Source organism: Sparus aurata, chromosome 7, assembly GCF_900880675.1.
Source record: "Sparus aurata chromosome 7, fSpaAur1.1, whole genome shotgun sequence".
Lineage (NCBI taxonomy): Eukaryota > Metazoa > Chordata > Actinopteri > Spariformes > Sparidae > Sparus > Sparus aurata.
The window spans coordinates 22,960,682-22,980,436 of NC_044193.1; the positions used below are offsets into that span (position 1 = coordinate 22,960,682).

Below are 19,755 nucleotides of genomic sequence, written 5' to 3' on the forward strand. Positions count from 1 at the left end.
CTGAGAGAACTATGAAAAACAAATGACTGAAGGATTTTTACGTCATCTGTACAGGTAAGATTGATAAGAAACGATGATAACTACTTAATCACGTCTTTTAATGTGTTTCTGATTTATTAACTTGCCATCACGTTGGCCTGTTACTAACCACGTGCCTCGCTTATACATTTATAGCCTAGCATAATATTTAGCTGCAGGTTGGGATAAACATTTATGCTTTTGTAAATGGAAATGACTTATCATTATACTTGAATGCATATACTGTATGTTATATTGATTTATACAAGCCTTGGGGCTAATGGCTGCCAGGGAATTATTCTTAATCACACCATATTTTATGTATCAAGCTCCCATCAAGGTCAAGGTCCACATGTTACAGTCATACTGATGTTAATCATTTACTACTAACTTACAATGACTTTGAAATAACTCGTGACATATCACTCCCAGACTCTGATCAGATTTGCAGATAGGCCTGTCTGTATGTAGGAGGAACTGGATACATTTTTACTCTGGTTGGTGTCTTGTCGACTGTATTTGAAGTCCTTTTAGCCCAGCCTTTGAGTCAGATGAAAGTAAATATATTTGTGTTAAGGTATTTGCCCAGTGATGAGTGGGTCTGGGGACCGAGAGGACGCTGACATGAGTCAATGTGGAGACGGAGTGCCCTACTACTCAGTGGAAATGTGAAAACAGGTCAATCTACCATAAAATCAACATGTCTGAGGAGCAGGCTGAAGCCTCTTCAACACTGAAGTAAGTATGAATTTATTTGGAATACACTAAGTATCATGTGCACTTTCCATACTCCAAAAATAGTAGTTATTTTACTTACATGATTGATTTGCTCCTCAGTTGTGGTAACATTACTCATGTTGACTTGATTGTGGTGTCAAAATAATAAAAAATTAGTTCCTGACCGTTGATCGTTGTTGAAATGACCTCAGCAAACAAATACGACACATCATCTTTATAGCGTCCATGTTGTTTCCACTAACAGAGTTAATGAAGCTAATAAAATCAACAGAGTCAGAAGAAAGAGTTTCCAGTTTGAGAAAATTAAACTATGAGACCTAATTATCTCCTTTTTTTGTGGTTCAAGGATGGCGACGCCTGTAAACACCAGCAGCCCCGGGGTTCAAGGTGATCCAGGGTAAGATATTTTAGTTATGTTGGTACTTTGATACAGAGAGGTTCACAGTAAAGGAGAACCAGGGTGAGATATTTTGGTCATGTTTGTTTGAAAGGTTCAGAGAACAGAAGACAAAAACAAAGAGAATGACTAGTCAGAGTAGTCAGACTTTACTGCAGTTTCCACATTGAAGTTAAAAGTTTTTTTCCCCAGATGTTAAAAATGTAGAAAAAGGGTTTTCTTTTTTTTTTCTTTTTTTTTGTGTGAAATCACTCAAATTTGTCCATCCATGAAAGTTCTTAAGGATGATCCTCTCAACTTCAGGAGAGAAGAACCAGGGTAAGATATTTGAGTAATCTTGGATGTTTTATACAGAGTAACTAAATGGATGAAAATGTAGTGAACTAGTGACAGGAATACTGGAAGCTCCACCTCAACAATAACAATAAAAAGGTTCAAAGTTTTAAAACATTGGTTATGGTAATCTGTTTTACAGTCCGTTTGAAGAAGACAGACCAGTCTCTCCTGTGGACAGCCTTGTTTCCATGAGAAGTGACAAGTCCATGGTTGAACCTCTCAGCTTCAGTAAGGGAGAACCAGGGTGAGATTTTCTGGTCATGTTCTTTGTTTGAAAGGTTCAGAGAACAGAAGACAAAAATTAAGAGAATGAAAAATCAGAGTAGTCAGACTTTACAACAGTTTCCACCTTGAAGTTATAAAGTTTTTTCCCAGATGTTAAAAATGTTAAATGTCAAACATGAATAATATAAATCTTTGGTAGAGATGTAATGTAATGTAATAAATGTTTTGTGTTTGTGTTGAAGCTCGCCTGATCAGATTCCAGACACCACTACGCCCAGCAGTGAGGAGACCTCGAGCAAAGGTTAGAATAAGCAACACAGAAACTTTTATCAGCTTAAAGCTGCTGTAAATATTTACATCGTTTTAGCTGACATCTGTTTTGCAGTTAGCAATCCCCTCTCTCTTCTGTACGTCGCTACATGTACGCAGAGTGCTAATCACCAGACAGAGCAACAAACAGGAGGATCCTGTTCTCTGTGTGTTCACAAGCAGACAGGACCGCCCCTTTATGGAGTTCTCTATCCTGAGTGGATAAAGTGGGCAGGGATACCAGAAAATTACTTCTATTCCACAGCCTGAGCAAGATGAGGAGAGACATGGTTACTGACCAAACACTCTATAACAGTGGTTACTGCTGGAATATAGAGAGATTTAACAGTTATTTCTTTATTGCAAACTCATAGATACATTTCTGTCTTATACATTTTGAATCACTCGGTTTTGATTGCAGGTATAACACAAAACATCATGTGACAATAATTTTTCATGTCTGCTATTTAATTGTTTAGGAATGTGACACTTATTACAATTACTGCATTCTTCTCTGTTTGTATTGTCTTTATAGTTTCTTTAGGGAAAGATGTCAAACACAAACTCACAGCAGACCTGAAAAGACGAATCCTCAGTCAGCATGAAGAAGAAGTGAAGAAACTTGAGACTGATACAGAACTCTACGAGAAAGGAAAAGACCACAAAGAAAATAAAGCACAAACCTATGATGGATTATTTCAGAAGTCACGGACAGTGCTAATGACAGGAGTTCCTCGTGTTGGTAAAACACTTCAAACAAGGAGGTTCATGGTAGACTGGGCAGAAGGAAACTCCAACAAGAACATAGTCTTGATAGTTTCATTGAAGTTCAGCGAGCTGAATTCAAGAAAAGATGAAGTTCAAAGCATGAACGATTTGCTTTGTCATTCCCTCAGTGATGATAAACATCGAAAAGTTTGCAGATTCGACGACTGTAACATAGCTTTTGTTCTTGATGGTTTGGAAGAATGTGAACTTCCTCTGGACTTTGAAAACAACGAGGACCTGACTGATATGGACAAGCCAGCCTCCATGGATGTGTTGCTAACAAACCTCATCAAGGGGAACTTGCTTCCCTCCGCTCGTCTCTGCATCGTCTCTCAACCTTCAAGAGTTCATAAGATTCCCTCTGAATATATTCAGAAACAGACAGAATGTCGAGGTATGAAACAACAACATATTTTCATAACTCTGTGTCACTCTTTCCGTTAGATTGTAAAATTCTGACTAGGAGATACTGCAAGTTGCAACTATGACATATAACAATGTTACTGCAGATTTTATAAACATTACTAAACTGAATGTATGTGTTTTAACAACAGTGACATCATTCTTAACACTGGTAACTTTAAACTCTTGCTGTGGTGTAACCTGTTCACCTTGTTGTATCATAAACTACTTTAGCTGACTTAAAGGTAATTACATCTACCCTTCATCATCAGTATTGTGCAAAAATCTGTTCTGTTTATTCAGAGACATTAAATCGACGGCAGCAGCTGGTATCAGCCCTGAGAAGAAGATTTCGTACTGAGAACACTGAAGTTGAAAATGTAGATCATCCGAACCAACAAGACACAGAACACATCATCAGAGAGGAGAAAAGTAATGAGGTTGATAACAGAGAGAAAAATCACCGTCCTGTGGCAAAACCTGTGACACGAGTGAACGCAACATCTGACATCTTCAAAGACACAAAAGGAAAAACAATCAGAACTGTGCTGACTATCGGAGAAGCTGGAATTGGAAAATCCTTCCATGCGCAGAAATTCAAAAAGGAGTGGGCTAAAAATGACAAAAGGTCATTTTTAACTTGGATTAAGTCCTTTTGGAGCAATGCTGATGAGGAAGTGATATTTCCACTGAACTTCTCTGAGCTCAATAAGATAAAAGAGGAAAAAATCTGTTTGGTGGGACTTCTTGAGCATTTCTTCAAGGAAACAAAGGAGTGTGTGATTTCTAACTATGAGCAGTTCAAAGTTGTATTTGTCTTGGATGGACTGGATGATTATCAAACTCCTCTGGACTTTGACAACATTAACACCTTGACTGACACCAGAGAGCCAGCTTCAGTAGATGTGCTACTGACAAACCTCATCAGAGGGAAGCTGTTTCCTTCTGCCCAACTCTGGATAACTTCCCAACCTTCAGCTGCCAAACAGCTGCCTGATACATGTGTCGACAGGACGACAGAAATAAGATGTAAGTTTATGGGTTTGGATTGAGCTTATCATAATAAGGGTGCAACCATATCCAAGGGTTTTTAAAAAGCTCTAAAATGCTGTGAAATGTAAACAGACAGCCATGAAAAAATTATTTGAGAAGCGCCTGCACTGGAATGCTATAAAGACCTTTATAATGTTCATCCAACCCCTTAACTTACATGAGAGGATCAGGGCTTACAGTACAGTAAGTCAAATTTGTTAACATTGAATTTTACGTCTTAGATAAATCATAAGGCACTCCTCACTACATGTGGTGCAACTTTTTCATGTTTAACAACAGAACAATATAACACATAATGATACAGCTGAAATCTTCAATTTACCTTCTGCCAGCCCTATAGAACAAGCTTCACAGGCTTTAAACTCGCAATCAAGACATTGATCAACCAGAAGAAAAATTGGTCATACATTTCTAATCTAAGCCACTTGACAAGCACCACACACTAAACCACTGTTGCCGACCAAGTACCAGTAATGGCACTCCCTGATGGCAGTGGCTTCCCAGCAGCACAATGTGCAGTACTACACAGCACAGACTGCTGAGGAATGTCAAAAGGACCATGGCAAAGATTTTAAAGTGTTAACCCGTGCTCCAAATTTCCCAGATCCAATCACACATCCATGGGAACCAGTACGGTTCATTGAGGCTCCACTGTGGATAGAACTTGACCAATTAACACAAAGACACAGAACCTCTGGGTGTCCTGAGGTGTCTGGCACCAGGGCATCCTTCAGGTCCAGTGGGTTGGGAGGTGGGGCCTCCATGGATAGGACCTGTTTGAGCATGTTTCACAGATGCCCGATCATATTGAGATCCTGTACATGTTGAGCCTAGGTGGATGCCTTGAGCTCTTTTGTTTATCAGGCCATTCCTCAGCGTTTTTTGCAATGTGGCAGGGTAAATTGTCCTCCTAGTAAGGTCCCCACTATCCAGGAATGTTTTTACCATGAGGAGGTGTGCTTGGTCTGCAATAGTGTGTGGGTGCTGCATGTCAAGTTGCATCCACATGAATGTCAGGACCCGAGGTTTCACAGCAGAACATTGCATTGTAACAAGATTATCTACGTTATTCACATCACTTGTTAGTCCTTTTAAACCGTTTAATCCCACCGGCAACAATTGTTGCCGCCCTTTTTTTTTCACTTCTGGGACCTCTAAAAGTGCTGTTTGGGTTTTGGCAGCTAATTTAAGTTTTTAAATCAAAGAACATGTTGTCTCCTCTAATTTGTATCAATATCATGTAACTAGTGTGAATGGTCACATGACCAGGCCTCTTTACTTCCTGCTTGCACCGCTGGCAGGAAATGTCTGCCTCAAACTTGTACAAGAGGAAGCAAGTAAAATACCTTAATCAACAGATATAAGTGAAATATTTTGCACATATATTATTTAAAGGGTCTACTACTGATATATAATGAGAATTATATGCCTGCATAAATCTTATGATCATAAAAAGAGTAAATGTAACCACGGCAACATTTGTTGCCGCTAGCATAACACATAGTCATAGTGGTGTCAAAAGTTTTAGCTGTTTATTCTATTTTTCTTATGTTTTTCTCTACACAACTTAAAACTATCAGAGGTTTTGGATCTTCTAGACTTAAAAGAACCCCAAAGTGATGTGTGCTACATAACGAAGTCATTCCTACAGTTGAAAAAGATGCAATTGAAAGTGACAGTGACTGCTCAGATAGAGTACCAAGGCGATACAGGCCATTTGCCTGCTATACTGCTGAATGGTGAAGCAGAGTTGACCTATCTGGAGGATGAGAAAGATTTTAACTTGATAAGTCCAGAACAGCTGGACCCCCCCCCCCCCCCCCCCCCCCCTGATTTTTAAAAGATCGCGATCGACGCCCAGCCACATCCGGTATACCAGATTTTGTGACCTATGGTCCAACTGCAGCAGATTGCATAAAACAAACTAAACCTGACCCTGTTGATTTGTTCCTTTTCATGTATCCTCCTACTCTGAGGGAGCCCACTGTTGAGATGTCAAACCTCTACTCAATGCAAACCAAAGGGAAGGCACTTGATCTGAGCATGGATGAGTTGCTGAGTTTTTATGGGGTTCTGCTCGCATCTGGCTACAGTTCAGTACCACGGAGGCACATGTATTGGTCATATGACCCTGATGTCTACAATGAAGCCATCTCAAATGCAGTAAGAAGGAACCGCTTTGACGAGATAATGGCTTCAATTCATCTGGTGGATAACTCAAAGGCCACAGACAACCCTTTCTACAAAGTGCGGCCCATCTTCAGTGCACTGAATGACACCTACAAGATGATGCCATACACAAAACAGCTGTCAATTGATGAAAGCATGAGACGCTATTATGGCAGGCATGGCTACATCTTGTGGAGCCTTGCTTCACCCACAGGGTACATGTTTCACATGGAGCCCTATTGTGGAGTCCACACACATCTGCCTGAAACTGGCTTAGGACAGGGCCCAAGTGTAGTCCTTGGTCTGGCTGAACAAGCAGAAGTCCCTCCAGGATGCACATTTGTGCATGATAACCTTTTCACCTCGCTTAGCCTCATTGATGAAATGACCAAACAAGGTTATGGGTCCCTTGCCATCTGCATGACATTCCTTTCACAAGTGTGAAGGATTTTGAAAAAATGCCTCGTGGAAGTACGAAGGTCCTTACAGAGGGGGATTAGTTACTAGTGCGATGGAAGGGTAACAGTGTTGTAGCCATGGCAACCAATGCTGTAGAAAGATATTCAGAGGGTCAAACATCCAGGTGGAGCAAAGAGAAAAAAGCAGTTGTCAAAGTGCCACAACCTCTGTGTTTCCTTACATATAACCAAAACATGGGTGGTGTGGATCTACATGATCTTCATGTGTCAAGATATAGATCTGCAATAAGATCAAAGAAGTGGTGGTGGCCAATCCTACCTGGTCCCTTCACAGTGCAGTGGTGAATAGTTGGCTGTTCTTCAGAGATGTTGTTGTAACCATGCCTAGGGCCCTATGATTTCCGCGATCACGGAATCGCGGACGGAATCGCGGAATTGGCCGATTAAAACGGAATCTACTTTTTAACGCGGAATATCGTGGAATTTGACATCATTTCACTGAAATGTTGTTCTCGTGTGGAAGAGGAATGTTTGTCTGGGGAAAACTGCACGTGGGGAACCAAATCTGGGTGGCACAACAAGTCGCCGCCGCCCCCCTCCCCACAGACTGAGCTCCCCCGTCAAAACAATGTAAGCATGGCGAAGCGGCTGCTCACGGCTCCGTCTTCGTCTGCGAAAAAGCTGAGAAACTTGACATTAACCCCTCAGTACAGAGCTGAGCAGTTCCCGAACGACTTGTATGTGTCAGGTGAACTGTTGTTTTGCAAAGAAGCAGACCTGAGAAATCATAATTAAAGGTGTAATGTTAATGTGTTAGAGTTAGCCACCCATCCAATTCATATTATCGGCATATACCAGAGTGACTGTTAACTGCTGCTAACAGTAGCTGCTGTTAGCTAGCTAGCCCCGTTAGCCACAGCCCTCTTAGCTGACTCTGCCTGGGCTGGGAGGCTTTTCTGGATCTGCCTGAGAGCTGACCATGTTTTTATTCAATGAAACCACTTTTGAAAGCACTTTACTGTACTGTACGGTACAGTATTGAGGAAATATGTTTGTCACCTCAATAAATTTAAGGTAATTTCTATTTAATTTGTGTACATTTTAGTCATTTACATTAAAAACACACTGTTTTTGGTAGTATAATAAGAGTAAATCGGGATTCACACAAATTAAAATGGAAAAAACGGAATTCCCAAAAATTAATACACAAAAAACGGAATTAGGGAAAAAATCAAACGGAATTTGGGAAAAAATAAAACGGATTTTATAGGGCCCTACATGCCTAGTTATAATATGTTACTCATGTTCATGTTATTTTCATTCTTTACATGTGTAAATAGTTCAAATTGAAAGATTTGTGTAAATTTAGACTATGCGGTTTCCCACCGGCAACAATTGTTGCCGAGTATAAAACCTACATTTTCACTAACATAACCAACATGATATGAAAAAATTCATACATATCATATGTTAGGGAGGTCTAACGATTAAAATGCATGCACTTATTTTGCAGGGAAAAATTTGGGATTAAACGGGTTAATGTTCTAGCTGATCTGTATAGCTATTGCTCCTGTCTATGGAACAATGAAGCAGGGATAAATTACACTGTCATTATGCTTATGTTCAGCCTCTTCCAAAACTGATTTTTTGTTTTATGACCAGTTGGACCTTTAGTTGGATTAGCTAAAACAGTAGTAGCCAAACAAACCATATACAAAAAAATTTAACTTAGTTCTTGGTGCTATGGTTTAGATTTAATTAACTGCTTGATTGCATCAAAAACATTTAATCGCCACTATTTGTAAATAACTTTGAAAATTGTTTCCCCACAGATAAGCCTGACTTTGTAAGTCAACAGAAACTCAGAACTCAGCTGAAGGAGCAGTTCACCCATGTGTCTGAGGGGATCGATAAGCAGAAAACCTCTGCCCTCCTGAATGAGATCTACACAGATTTCTGCATCATAGAGGGTGAGAGGGGAATGGTTCAAGATGCAAAATTCAAACCAGAGACAGAAGAACCATTGATTAAATATCAGGAGATCTTCAAACCAGCATCTGAAGATAAAAGAACCATCAGAAGCGTGCTAACGATTGGAGTGGCCGGCATTGGAAAGTCCTTTGCTACAATGAAGTACATGCTGGACTGGGCTGAGGATACGGCCAACAAGGACATATATTATATGTTTCCTCTTTCTTTCCGGGAGCTGAATTTGAAAAAAGAGGAAAATCTCAGCTTGGAGGAACTTATTTACATCTTTTTTCCGGGTATGAAGACATCAGAAATAACAGACTATGACAAGTACAGAATCCTGATTGTCCTGGATGGTTTTGATGAATGTCGACTTGAACTTGACTTCAGTGAAAATACCTCTCACACAGATTTTAGAAAGGCAGCCTCAGTGAATGTTCTGTTGACAAACCTCATCCAAGGAAATCTGTTTCCTAAAGCTCAAATCTGGATCACCTCGCGACCCGCAGCATGGAACCTTATCCCTGCTCACACAATTGACTGGGTTACAGAGGTGCGAGGATTCAATGATGTTCAGAAGGAAGAATACTTCAGGAAGAGATTCAGTGACAAGGAGCTGGCTGAGAAAGTTTTGTCACATGTGAAAGAATCAAGAAGCATTTCTATCATGTGTCAAATCCCTGTCTTCTGCTGGATGACGTCAAAAGTCCTGGAGGACTTTGTGAACAGAGACCAAGTAGGAACAATGCCCAAGTCTCTGACTGACATGTACATATACTTCCTTTTGCTACAATGCAGACAGGCAAATGTAAAGTATTCTGAAGATGACACAGGTGAGAGGTCTGAGACAGATTCATGCTGGAATCAAAAGAACCAGGAAACAATCATTTCTCTGGGGAAACTGGCCTTCGAGGGTCTAGAGGAAGGAAACCTTTTCTTCACTGAAGAAGACTTGACAGCATGTGGTCTTGACATCACTGAGGCTGCAGTTTTCTCTGGATTACTCATGCAGATCAAACAAGAAGGCTGTGGAGTGAGCGAACAGAAACTCTTCTGCTTCGTCCATCTGAGCATTCAAGAGTTCCTGGCAGCTTTTTATGTCTCTCACACATTCGATAAAAAAGGGGAAAGTCTGCTTACCAAACCCACTTCAATGGTTGCAGACTTAGACTTCTACAAGACAGCAGTCGACAAGGCTTTGTTGAGCGAACATGGAGACTGGGATCTGTTTCTCCGCTTCCTGCTAGGCCTCTCCCTGGAGACTAACCAGAAACTCCTGAAAGGGCTGCTGAAAGAGAAAGAAAATAACAAAGAGATCAACAAGGAAACTATTGAGTATATCAAAGAAAAGATTAAGGAAGAGAGCATTAATGCTGATAAAAAGATCAATCTCTTCTACTGTCTGAATGAGCTGAATGACCACGATCTGGTGAAAGAAGTCAAAAAGTACCTGAGCTCTGAAACAACCACATTTGAAAATTTCTCCACCGCCCATTGGTCAGCTCTGACTTTTGTGTTGCTGACATCAGATGAGAAGCTTGATGTGTTTGATCTGAAAAACTATGTGAAATCAGAGAAAGTTCTTCTGGGACTGTTGCCGGTGGTCAGATTCTCCAACACTGCCTTGTAAGTACTTTCAAAATTGATGCTCTCAGAAAATGACAGAATGTAGATCTCTTCTTGTTGTTAGGGGGGACCAGCGTAGTTTCAATGATGCTGAACATGAGCAGAGACATCAAGCTAACAAACAAAATATAAATACAAACATACAAAATAACAAACGTGTCAGTTAAAACAGTTACAGGCCAATGTTAAACAGTAATTTAGTAAAGACCCAAAGCATCCAAATGACACAAGAGAATTCAGTTTTAAGTCATGTCGCAATAAATTCCAAGAGACTGCAGCACTCACATTAAAAGCATTCCTTCTCCTGTATTTATAATGTTACAACACTTTAATTGCAGTACTATTAAATCTATGGATGGTAAAGAGATTCAAACTTAAACATAAAACATATTTTTCGTTATCAACATTCAGTCAAGAGACAAAAGAATACAAGACTGTCATCCACATATAAAGGGGGATTGCACAGGCCCTATTTAAATGTGGTCTATTGTGTTTAGTCTAAAGCTCATGGTGCACGTGTGTCCTTAAATGGCTGACAACATGGGCACAAAGTCTGATGCACAGCGTAAAGCATATTTAGACTCTTCATTAGTCATGGTCATCGTGTTTTGGGTGTAACATAAATTAAACCAATCAGGGTGTTATCGCCCATTCCCTTTAAGAGGCTTGTGTACCAATACATGGAGCATACTGGAGCTAATAAACAGGGGCACTTGTCTTTACTGTGGGGCCTGGAACCTGTGTTCTCCTTAGATAGATGGACAAATTTGATTAAGAAGATTATTTGTTACAGTGACATTACTGCACACATAGAAATGTTAGAAATGACTGAAAGCAGCGTCTCTAATCGTAAAATAGAGTGTTAGTGCAGCAGATTAGTAAAAAAAAAAAGTTCACTTTGGTATACAAGCATGAAATTTGGCACAGATACTCTCTAAGGGCCACTATTTTTGAAAAAGGCATTGGCCACTCAAAAATTCAATATATCTTTTTCAAGATGGCCGCCATTGCTATTTAATGCTTATTATATCAATTATTCAAAGAGTGATCCAAGCATAAAATTGTATACAATTACTCTCTAAAGGACATGTTAATGGAAAAAGATGCTTGGATGCTATGTACGCTTCTTGTGAGGCTGCCTGTGTAGGCACAACTTACTATCTGAATAATGTGTCCTTTAGATAGCAGGGAAAATTAATGCGTCTTTGACTGCGGACCAGCTTTTTGTTGGTCAATGCCGCTGTCAATGTCTGCCTCCTCATTATAGCGATCTATGATTAGTGTGCCTGACCAAACCTCATTTTAAGACCAACACACCCAGGGGTGCACACGGGGACAACGGTACATTTCCTATTTACACAACTGAAAGAAAGAGAAAGAGCTGTATGTCTGTGTTGTAATAATAACATTGTTTATGTGTAAATAGAGTGTCACAATTCTCCAAATCACAACTCAATTTGACTTTTAAGGTCACAATTTGATTTGATTGAAACCAAGAGAGAGTGGTGTGTTTAGTAAACACTTTGACACCACAGATTTTTCAGATATCTGTTTCCAAATATGTCCACAGGCTAAGCTGGTGTGAGCTCTCTGAAGAATCCTGCAAAGGTCTGAAGTCCTCCGTCCTCAGCTCCCCATCCTCTAATCTCACAGTGCTGGACCTGAGTCATAACGACCTGCTGGATTCAGGTGTGGAGAAACTTGCTGATGACCTGAAGAGTCCTTGCTGTAAACTGGAGGTTCTCAAGTAAGTGTACATTACATTTACTGCATATATGTATTCATGATATGTACATACTGTACATGAACAGGATTGGGGGGTTGTGTATAGTTTAAGGTTTTGTTATTCATAACTGTAAAAAGGAGAGTTAAGCAGAGCAGCAAACATTTCTTAAAAGTACAGTAAAATACTCAATACTCAAATAAGGCAAGTGAGCACTCGTCCTTGCAACAACTCTATGGAGGCAACCTGGTAATGTTCACGAGATTTACCTCTGGAACAGAACATGGGTTCAGGTTTCACTTTGGCTCCCTATAATACAGTATTCTTATATATCTGCGTGTTTGTGTGGTCTGCAGGTTGTCAGGTTGTCAGGTGTCAGAGCGCGGCTGCTCATTCCTGGCCGAGGCTCTCGAGTCGAAAAAGATTTGCAACCTGAATCAGCTGGATCTGAGCTACAATCACCCAGGAGTCAATGGGGTGACGACGCTCTCTGCTACAACTCCTTATCGAGATATGAGCCTGGAAATCTGGTATGTTAATGTTAATGTCAGGATGTGTGTTTATTAGGGCTGTCAGACGATTATTTTTTTAAATTGCGATTAATCACATTTTGTCCATAGATAACTCACGATTAATCACAAATTAATCGCAATTTTTTTGGCAAATTTTTTTCTGTTCTAAATGTACCTTAAAGGGACATTGCGTAACGATTTAAGCAATTTATGAACTCAAATCAACATCTTCATTCATAAGTAAGTCCTCATTGGTGTACAATTACCTCTGCCAACAATCTGACCTATCCTCCTGAGCGAAGAATTACCTATCTGAATATACATAGCACGGGCAAGCTCTATGGAGGCCGAGAGGGACACAAAGTACTACGTGCAGACCTGCAGCATTTGTTTTCATCCAAACTTTGCAAACGTGGTCGGGATTTGTAGAAGTGGCGTAAGTATCGGCGGTGCAACCGGTGCAGCTGCACTGGGGCCCAGACGCCGTCAGGTCCCATGAAGGAAGAAAGAAAGAAAAAAAAAAAAAACCAGCTGTCCAGAATTGCCACAGGCCCTGTTTTTGTGAATGAAATATCTGGGGGCGGGTCGGTCAGGTAACGCTGAGTGGCCTTGATGCCTGTCAGTCATGATGAGTCGCGTCTCGTCACCTCTCCGCTGTGTCTACAGCTGAGCACAGTGATGTGTCTCTCTCCCCGGCCGGGAGAGTTATCATACCGTAAAATACCAAATAATAGTCAGGGCGTTTATTTGTTTCAATCACTGAACAGACCAGGCGTTTATTTGGGGACCAGGCGGCAATTTGGGACAGGCGTTTAATTCCTTCCTCACAATAATCCTGGATGAAAATGTCACAAACTTCTCCAGCTTCTCGGTGATACTACGTAGTGAGGCTAAACGCGTTTCGCTCAGAGCCAGCTTGACTGCGGAACTGAGAGGGAGCTCAGCGAAAGCGCTCATCACTAACAGTAACAATAACTAACTACATCTTTACCTCATTACTTGAATCAGTAGAAACTAGTGCAGTGCCCGTAAGAAAAGTGTATTCCTATAAAAAAGTGGGATGTTAAGGAGCTTTTTCATGGATGGCCAAATGAGGCTGTGTTTGAAGGTGGGACGTCAGGGATATTTAGGTTTGTTGTGAAATCCGATATTCCAGGGTATAATTGGCCGTTTTTGACTATTTTTGATTTTGCCATTATATTTCACCTTAAAAGCTATTTACTTGGTGTCATTATTTTCAGCACAACCTCACATGTGTGACTGTACAGTTATTTTTTTATTTTGACATAATGTATTAACACAATGGACCTAAAATCACAAAAAAAATAAAATAAAATCCGAGTAGAAAAAGTTAGACTTTTTTTACTGTGAAAACCACAAATATGTTTAACCTTTTTTTTTTTTTTTTTTTTTACTTATAATGCAAATATAAATTGTTGTTTGCTAAATGTGTGCATACATTTAAAACATTTACAAAGTTATATGTAACTATTTACATTTAAATGCAGGCAATGCTCAGGTCTGCCTGTACTCCTTCCCGCTCCACATTCAGCTTCTCCTCATTATTCTGACTCATTAAACAAAAAACCGACTCCACTACACACTAAACACACTACACCAAACACTACATAACACACTAACTACACACTCCAAACATGCTAAATCTCACAACTCTCAATATCGCTGTCTACACACCGACCGTTGTTGCATGTCAATCATCCGCCTAGGTCCCTCCCACAACTTCCTGTTCCTCAACAACCAAACTTGCTGCTTGGACACTTTCGCGACAAAAGCCTGTTTTTACCGTTTCTTGCACCAGAAACCTGCACCAGACACAAAGCAAACGTGACGGCAATGTTTGCGAAAAAGCGTGGCGGACATTATTTACGCTAGGTCCGGTTTTGGACGTGCCGATGCGTCCAGTCCGTCGCCTCGGGAGGTGGGCCCGTGTAGCTAGCAAGCTACACACGAACATCCACAGATCCCGATTCCACTTTGCTGTCCGCGCGTCTCCGGATCTCCTCAGACCCGAACAGACTCGGTCCGGACTCGTTTAATCTCATTAATCCACAACAGTCAGTTTAGATGCACAGGACAGAACAGAACGGGACCGAACCGCCGGCAAAATCCCGGTCCAGCTCGCGCCGCTGCAGGTATAAATCCGCTTGTTTCTTCAGGTACGTCGTGGGCTTGAGCTCTGCAGTGATTGGCTCTGGTGCACACGTGACTGTGGTGGCTCTGGTGGACAATGCTCGGCGGAATTTGTAAAGCATTTATGAAATAATTTATTCACGGTATCATTGCAGTCCAAACAAATGCTTAGATGCACACCACTGAACCACGCAGCAGCCATGTTGAAAGTCTCAGGTCAGTGTGATCCTGATCCGCAGAGATATTTGACCAACAGACACATACACACACAGACAGACAGAGATTCCTTGTATTTATAGATAGATACTCAACGCTGTTGGGAAAGAGTCCATATTTTGAAAATGAGTTTCTTGTCCATCAGAGCCACCGTAGCTTCCGGAACGTCTCCAACGTCTTCAGAACGGGAGGGGTGAGCAAAGGAGTGTGGCAATGTAGAACCTCACAGCTAGATGGCGCTAAATACTTGATATATTACACACTGTCCCTTTAATGTATTTTTTTCATGTTTTTAAGACTTTTAACAACATAAGAAAGGGTTAGGGTCAGGCAAATATGCTTGCTTTATGAAAATGTTTAATCAACACTTCAAATCATGCAGGAAAATAAAAGGCTCAAAAAATAACACCTCACCCTAAATGGGATCAAAACATGGTGATGTCTGCTTTTGGCGAGGGGGGGCTCTCTGCATCTGCCATGTGTTTGGCTTGCAAATGATATTTGAGACTCGACGTACTTCAATGGTAACTCATTTCATGTCGATAGAACGTGCAGATAACTTTTGTCCTATGGACCGAACCATCTGGCCGTGTTTTGAAAGTGAATTTGCCGTTCATAAGTCCTTTCTCCATTTCCTTTCGCTTTTCAGTCGACCGTGTTTTTCCCGAACCGCCAACCCTGCTTCTTCTTCTTCTGATTCCCTTTCTTATTCTTCTGCCACCCTCTGGATCAAGACTACAGGTGCCATCGACAGCCGTAAATCATACAATGCGCGTTTCTTTTTTTTAAAATACCGAGCATTAATCGCGCGTTAAAAAAATTTCAATGCAAGATGTGAATGCACACAGGACACATTGCTGCAATCTTTACAGTGTGGCCACATTCTTAAGAAATAAATCTATCTATCAAGCTGACAGTCAACCAACACCCACTTCTCATATCAAGCCTAGAAAAAGCTAGTAGCTAGCAGGTAATCCCATGCAAAAAGTAATTCAGCAGTGAATGATGCCCATCAATAGCACTGCTGTCCTTGACCACAGGCCTGTACTATAATTCAACATACCAAGGATATGTTTTCAATATCTGGCTTCTTAATGGCAACCACGCTAAGCATTGGTGACAATCAACTTGATATGTCAACCCAGGTATTCCCTCTGCTACAAAATCAGATAAATCCTAAGAAGTAAACCACATCCAGCTGAAGCAAATCAGTTGCTGCTGTATGTCATTTAAAACATTGTCAGGAAAAGCCAATGGGCTTCGACAGTTTCTGAACTCTTTAGCCCTCCTGGGAAACAATCTCATGTTCTGACATCAAGCTCCTCGGGATCTTCACAAATGGTGATGCCATTTTCCAAGAGGTTGGCCATGATTAGCCTTGCTTCTGCTTGATGTGGTAACTCCAACATAATCTACTCTGGAGCAAGTTAGGTGTGCAGCACAAGTAATAATGATGCACGAAGAGGTGAACGACCGTTATAACCCAGAAACCCGAGGGTTAACCCTAAATTAGCCCGCTAACCCCAAATCCTGCTTCATGGTTCAGGTACCTGGTACATGGCATGTGTGTTGACATGAAGCCACACTCAGTTAATCCTGTCACAGTACAGGCAGAATTGAGATAACACAACATTTATTAATAGCAGGTATAAATGGGACTCATGAGACAGGCCTAATGTTCTGCTGTATGAACTCTGTCCATATCAAATACACTTACTTCTTGTCTTTTCACATTGAAGCTGAAGGTTGACATGTATGTTTGTTTGTGACAACACTTTTATTCATCTTGTACAGCTTCGACCACAGTGGAGAGCATCGGTTAAAGCCAGGCCTGAAGAAGTGTAAGTCTTTTTTATTTTCCAACACCAAGCCTTAGAAATGAAGCTGTTGCCTGATAAATTAAAAAATGAATGTATCCTTTTCCAAACTCCTCTGGTAGTATAGGTTATATTTGTTACAATACATGCTCATTATGAGATCAGATAAATGTAATCTTTAATTGGTTTTGTTTGGATTTCATTTAAAAACATACTTTTATTACTTTCATTGTCTTTTAATTGCACATAAAACAGTAAATACACATTTACACACTGCCTTATATGTTATTTGTTTCTCTGTCAGATGGTGCAGATCTGAAGTTTGATGAAAACACAGTAAGCAAAAGACTTGTCCTGTCTGAAGGAAACAGGACAGTGAAAACCATAAAGAAGGTGGAGGAGAGGGCGACACGGGCTGAAACCGAAGACAGGTTTAAGAGGAGTCAGGTCTTTTGTGAGGAGGGCCAGAAAGGCTTCTGCTACTGGGAGGTGGAGTGGAAAGGTGAGGTTGGCATCGCAGTGGCGTATAGAGGAGTGGGTCGAAAATGGGACAGTAGTGGTGGTCTAGGATGCAATGACGAGTCCTGGAGTCTGGTCTTCTCTAAGAAAAGATGGCGTCCTTTGCATGGGAAGCAAAAAAGCAAACAAAAGAAAATGGTGTCCCAATGTAAAAAGAGTGAATCGCCCCAAAGCAAAAAGACTGAATCGCCTAAATGCAAAAAGAGTGAATTGCCCCAAAGCAAAAAGACTGAATCGCCTAAATGCAAAAAGAGTGAATCGCCCCAAAGCAAAAAGACTGAATCGCCTAAATGCAAAAAGAGTGAATTGCCCCAAAGCAAAAAGACTGAATCGCCCCAATGCAAAAAGACTGAATCGCCTAAATGCAAAAAGAGTGAATTGCCCCAAAGCAAAAAGACTGAATCGCCCCAAAGCAAAAAGACTGAATCGCCTAAATGCAAAAAGAGTGAATTGCCCCAATGCAAAAAGATTGCATTGTTTTTGGATTGGGAAGGTGGCACTCTGACATATTACAGTGTCACATCAGGAGAGCTGAGCCTCATACACACTTTCGAGGACAAATTCACAGAGCCCCTCTTCCCAGGCTTCTGGTTTAGGAATGGATCTGTGACTTTGTGTGAGATTGACTGAATCCCTCTGCTCCGAGGAAAAGTGTAATGTAGTGATCACTGGATGCTCCGACTGATATTTCCATAGGTGAGCACAAGCTTACCTGCATCATTTCAATGCCACAACTTTAAACATGTTGAAAAGATGCTGTTGTCAACTGTAAGTCAGTATTTCAACACAGTGAAGGAAGAAATGAGGGAAAGAAAATCTCATGTGGTTAAGTTACTAATGTGATGAAGAAAAAAATTACAGATTTTTGTAAAACTGTTAAAGCTGAGGTCAGTAAGTTTGAAAAAGTGGCAAGCCCAGGTTAGATTTTTAAAGTACCCAGTAGCGGTGGGCAGATTGATCCAAATATTGATAATATCGATACCAACGTTGGTATCGATACTGATCGATACTGATCGATACCAGTGTAATGAAATAGATACTTTAGTTTCAGTCTCCCTTCTGGCTGTCTGTGTCTGTGTGAGTGCCACTCACAGCTGCTCCGCGCTGTGACAGGAGCAGCACCGCCTCTTGTGTGTTGATGTTGTACCGCCACGTGACTCAGCGGCACCAGGCAAACATCAACGGAGCAGAAGAATGGCAGAGAGGAAGAGGAGCGCCATGTGACTTTATTTTCAACAATGAAACAACAGCAAGCTGTATAACTTGTAAAAAGCCCATAAGATACAGGAGTAACACAACAAACTTATACAAGCATTTGAAAAATCATGTGACAGAAAACACAGAGCTACAGAAATGGAGAAATCCCCCACCCTCTGGCCCCGACAGACCCAGACCCACGACCCAGAGGCAGAGGTAATTGGCAGAGGCCTTTCAGTCTGGCAGAGAATATCCAGGTAGATAATAGTGGTGAAAGTAATATTTTAGTCATCTTCCACATTGGTTAATATTAATTTTCAAAGTGCAACTGGTCATTTGTTAATTTAACCACCTCAAAAAGTATAAATTATGCTAAGACCTTGATATAATACATTTATCCTATTGAAACATGTTATTTAAATGAATACATTTACTGGAATTAAAACAAATATACTGAATATAATATGGGTCAGATTTGGTGGAATATAATTATCCTTTTGTGTTAATTGTGAAAGGCATACTGTATGATTGCTATATTTAAACTACAAGTAGATGTCCTTCAGAGTTTCCCCAAGAGTTTCTGAAAACTCTCCATAAAAAAAGAATCTCTTTTAATTTGTTCTCGAGTGATAATTTTGTGCTTATTTTAGAAAATGATCCAGACAGGACAATGTATGGGGAAAAATGTTTTGTTACTGTTCTATTGTTTCTGAAAAAAACTTTGATTATGATAATAAAGTATTTTCTATTTACCTTTATTCTATCCTGGGTTTTAATGAATTAATAATCCAAAGGAAAATTCAAAAACCACAAAACCACTTCAAGGTCAGGAAAATTCATTCAGATTCAGCAATTTGATGATGCATCCACCATTAAAAACACCATACCATTAATCGGTATTGGCGATACTGGCTCTGTATTTACTTGGTATCGGATTGATACCAAATCTTGCAGTATTGCACACCACTAACGGAGATGGTAACGGGAGAGCAAACAATTTCACATGCTCCTTCCCCTCAGAAATGTCTCCCTGAGAAAGCTGGATCTGTTCAGACACCTCACACTGCTCTGACTAATGGTTGGTTTAGTAAAGGTGCAAACATCTCACCAGTACCTTTTGATGGGGCAGTCTTCAAAGGAACATCAGACTTGGACATATCACTTAGTGCAGATGACACTAGGCCAGCCG

At 40.6% G+C, this 19,755-nt stretch overlaps 1 protein-coding gene across 1 annotated transcript; it reads left to right on the top strand.

The window, feature by feature from the left end:
* The first annotated feature begins 559 nt into the window (after window positions 1-559).
* Window positions 560-19,318, top strand: LOC115584325 (uncharacterized). The gene is made up of 11 exons (XM_030421668.1): window positions 560-756; window positions 1,103-1,153; window positions 1,629-1,733; window positions 1,957-2,015; window positions 2,559-3,185; window positions 3,497-4,222; window positions 8,667-10,431; window positions 12,002-12,178; window positions 12,511-12,684; window positions 16,828-16,874; window positions 17,155-19,318. Exons 1-11 carry the CDS (start codon window positions 719-721, stop codon window positions 17,997-17,999), a joined length of 4,614 nt encoding a protein of 1,537 aa, XP_030277528.1. The 5' UTR covers window positions 560-718; the 3' UTR covers window positions 18,000-19,318.
* The last annotated feature ends 437 nt before the right edge of the window (window positions 19,319-19,755 follow it).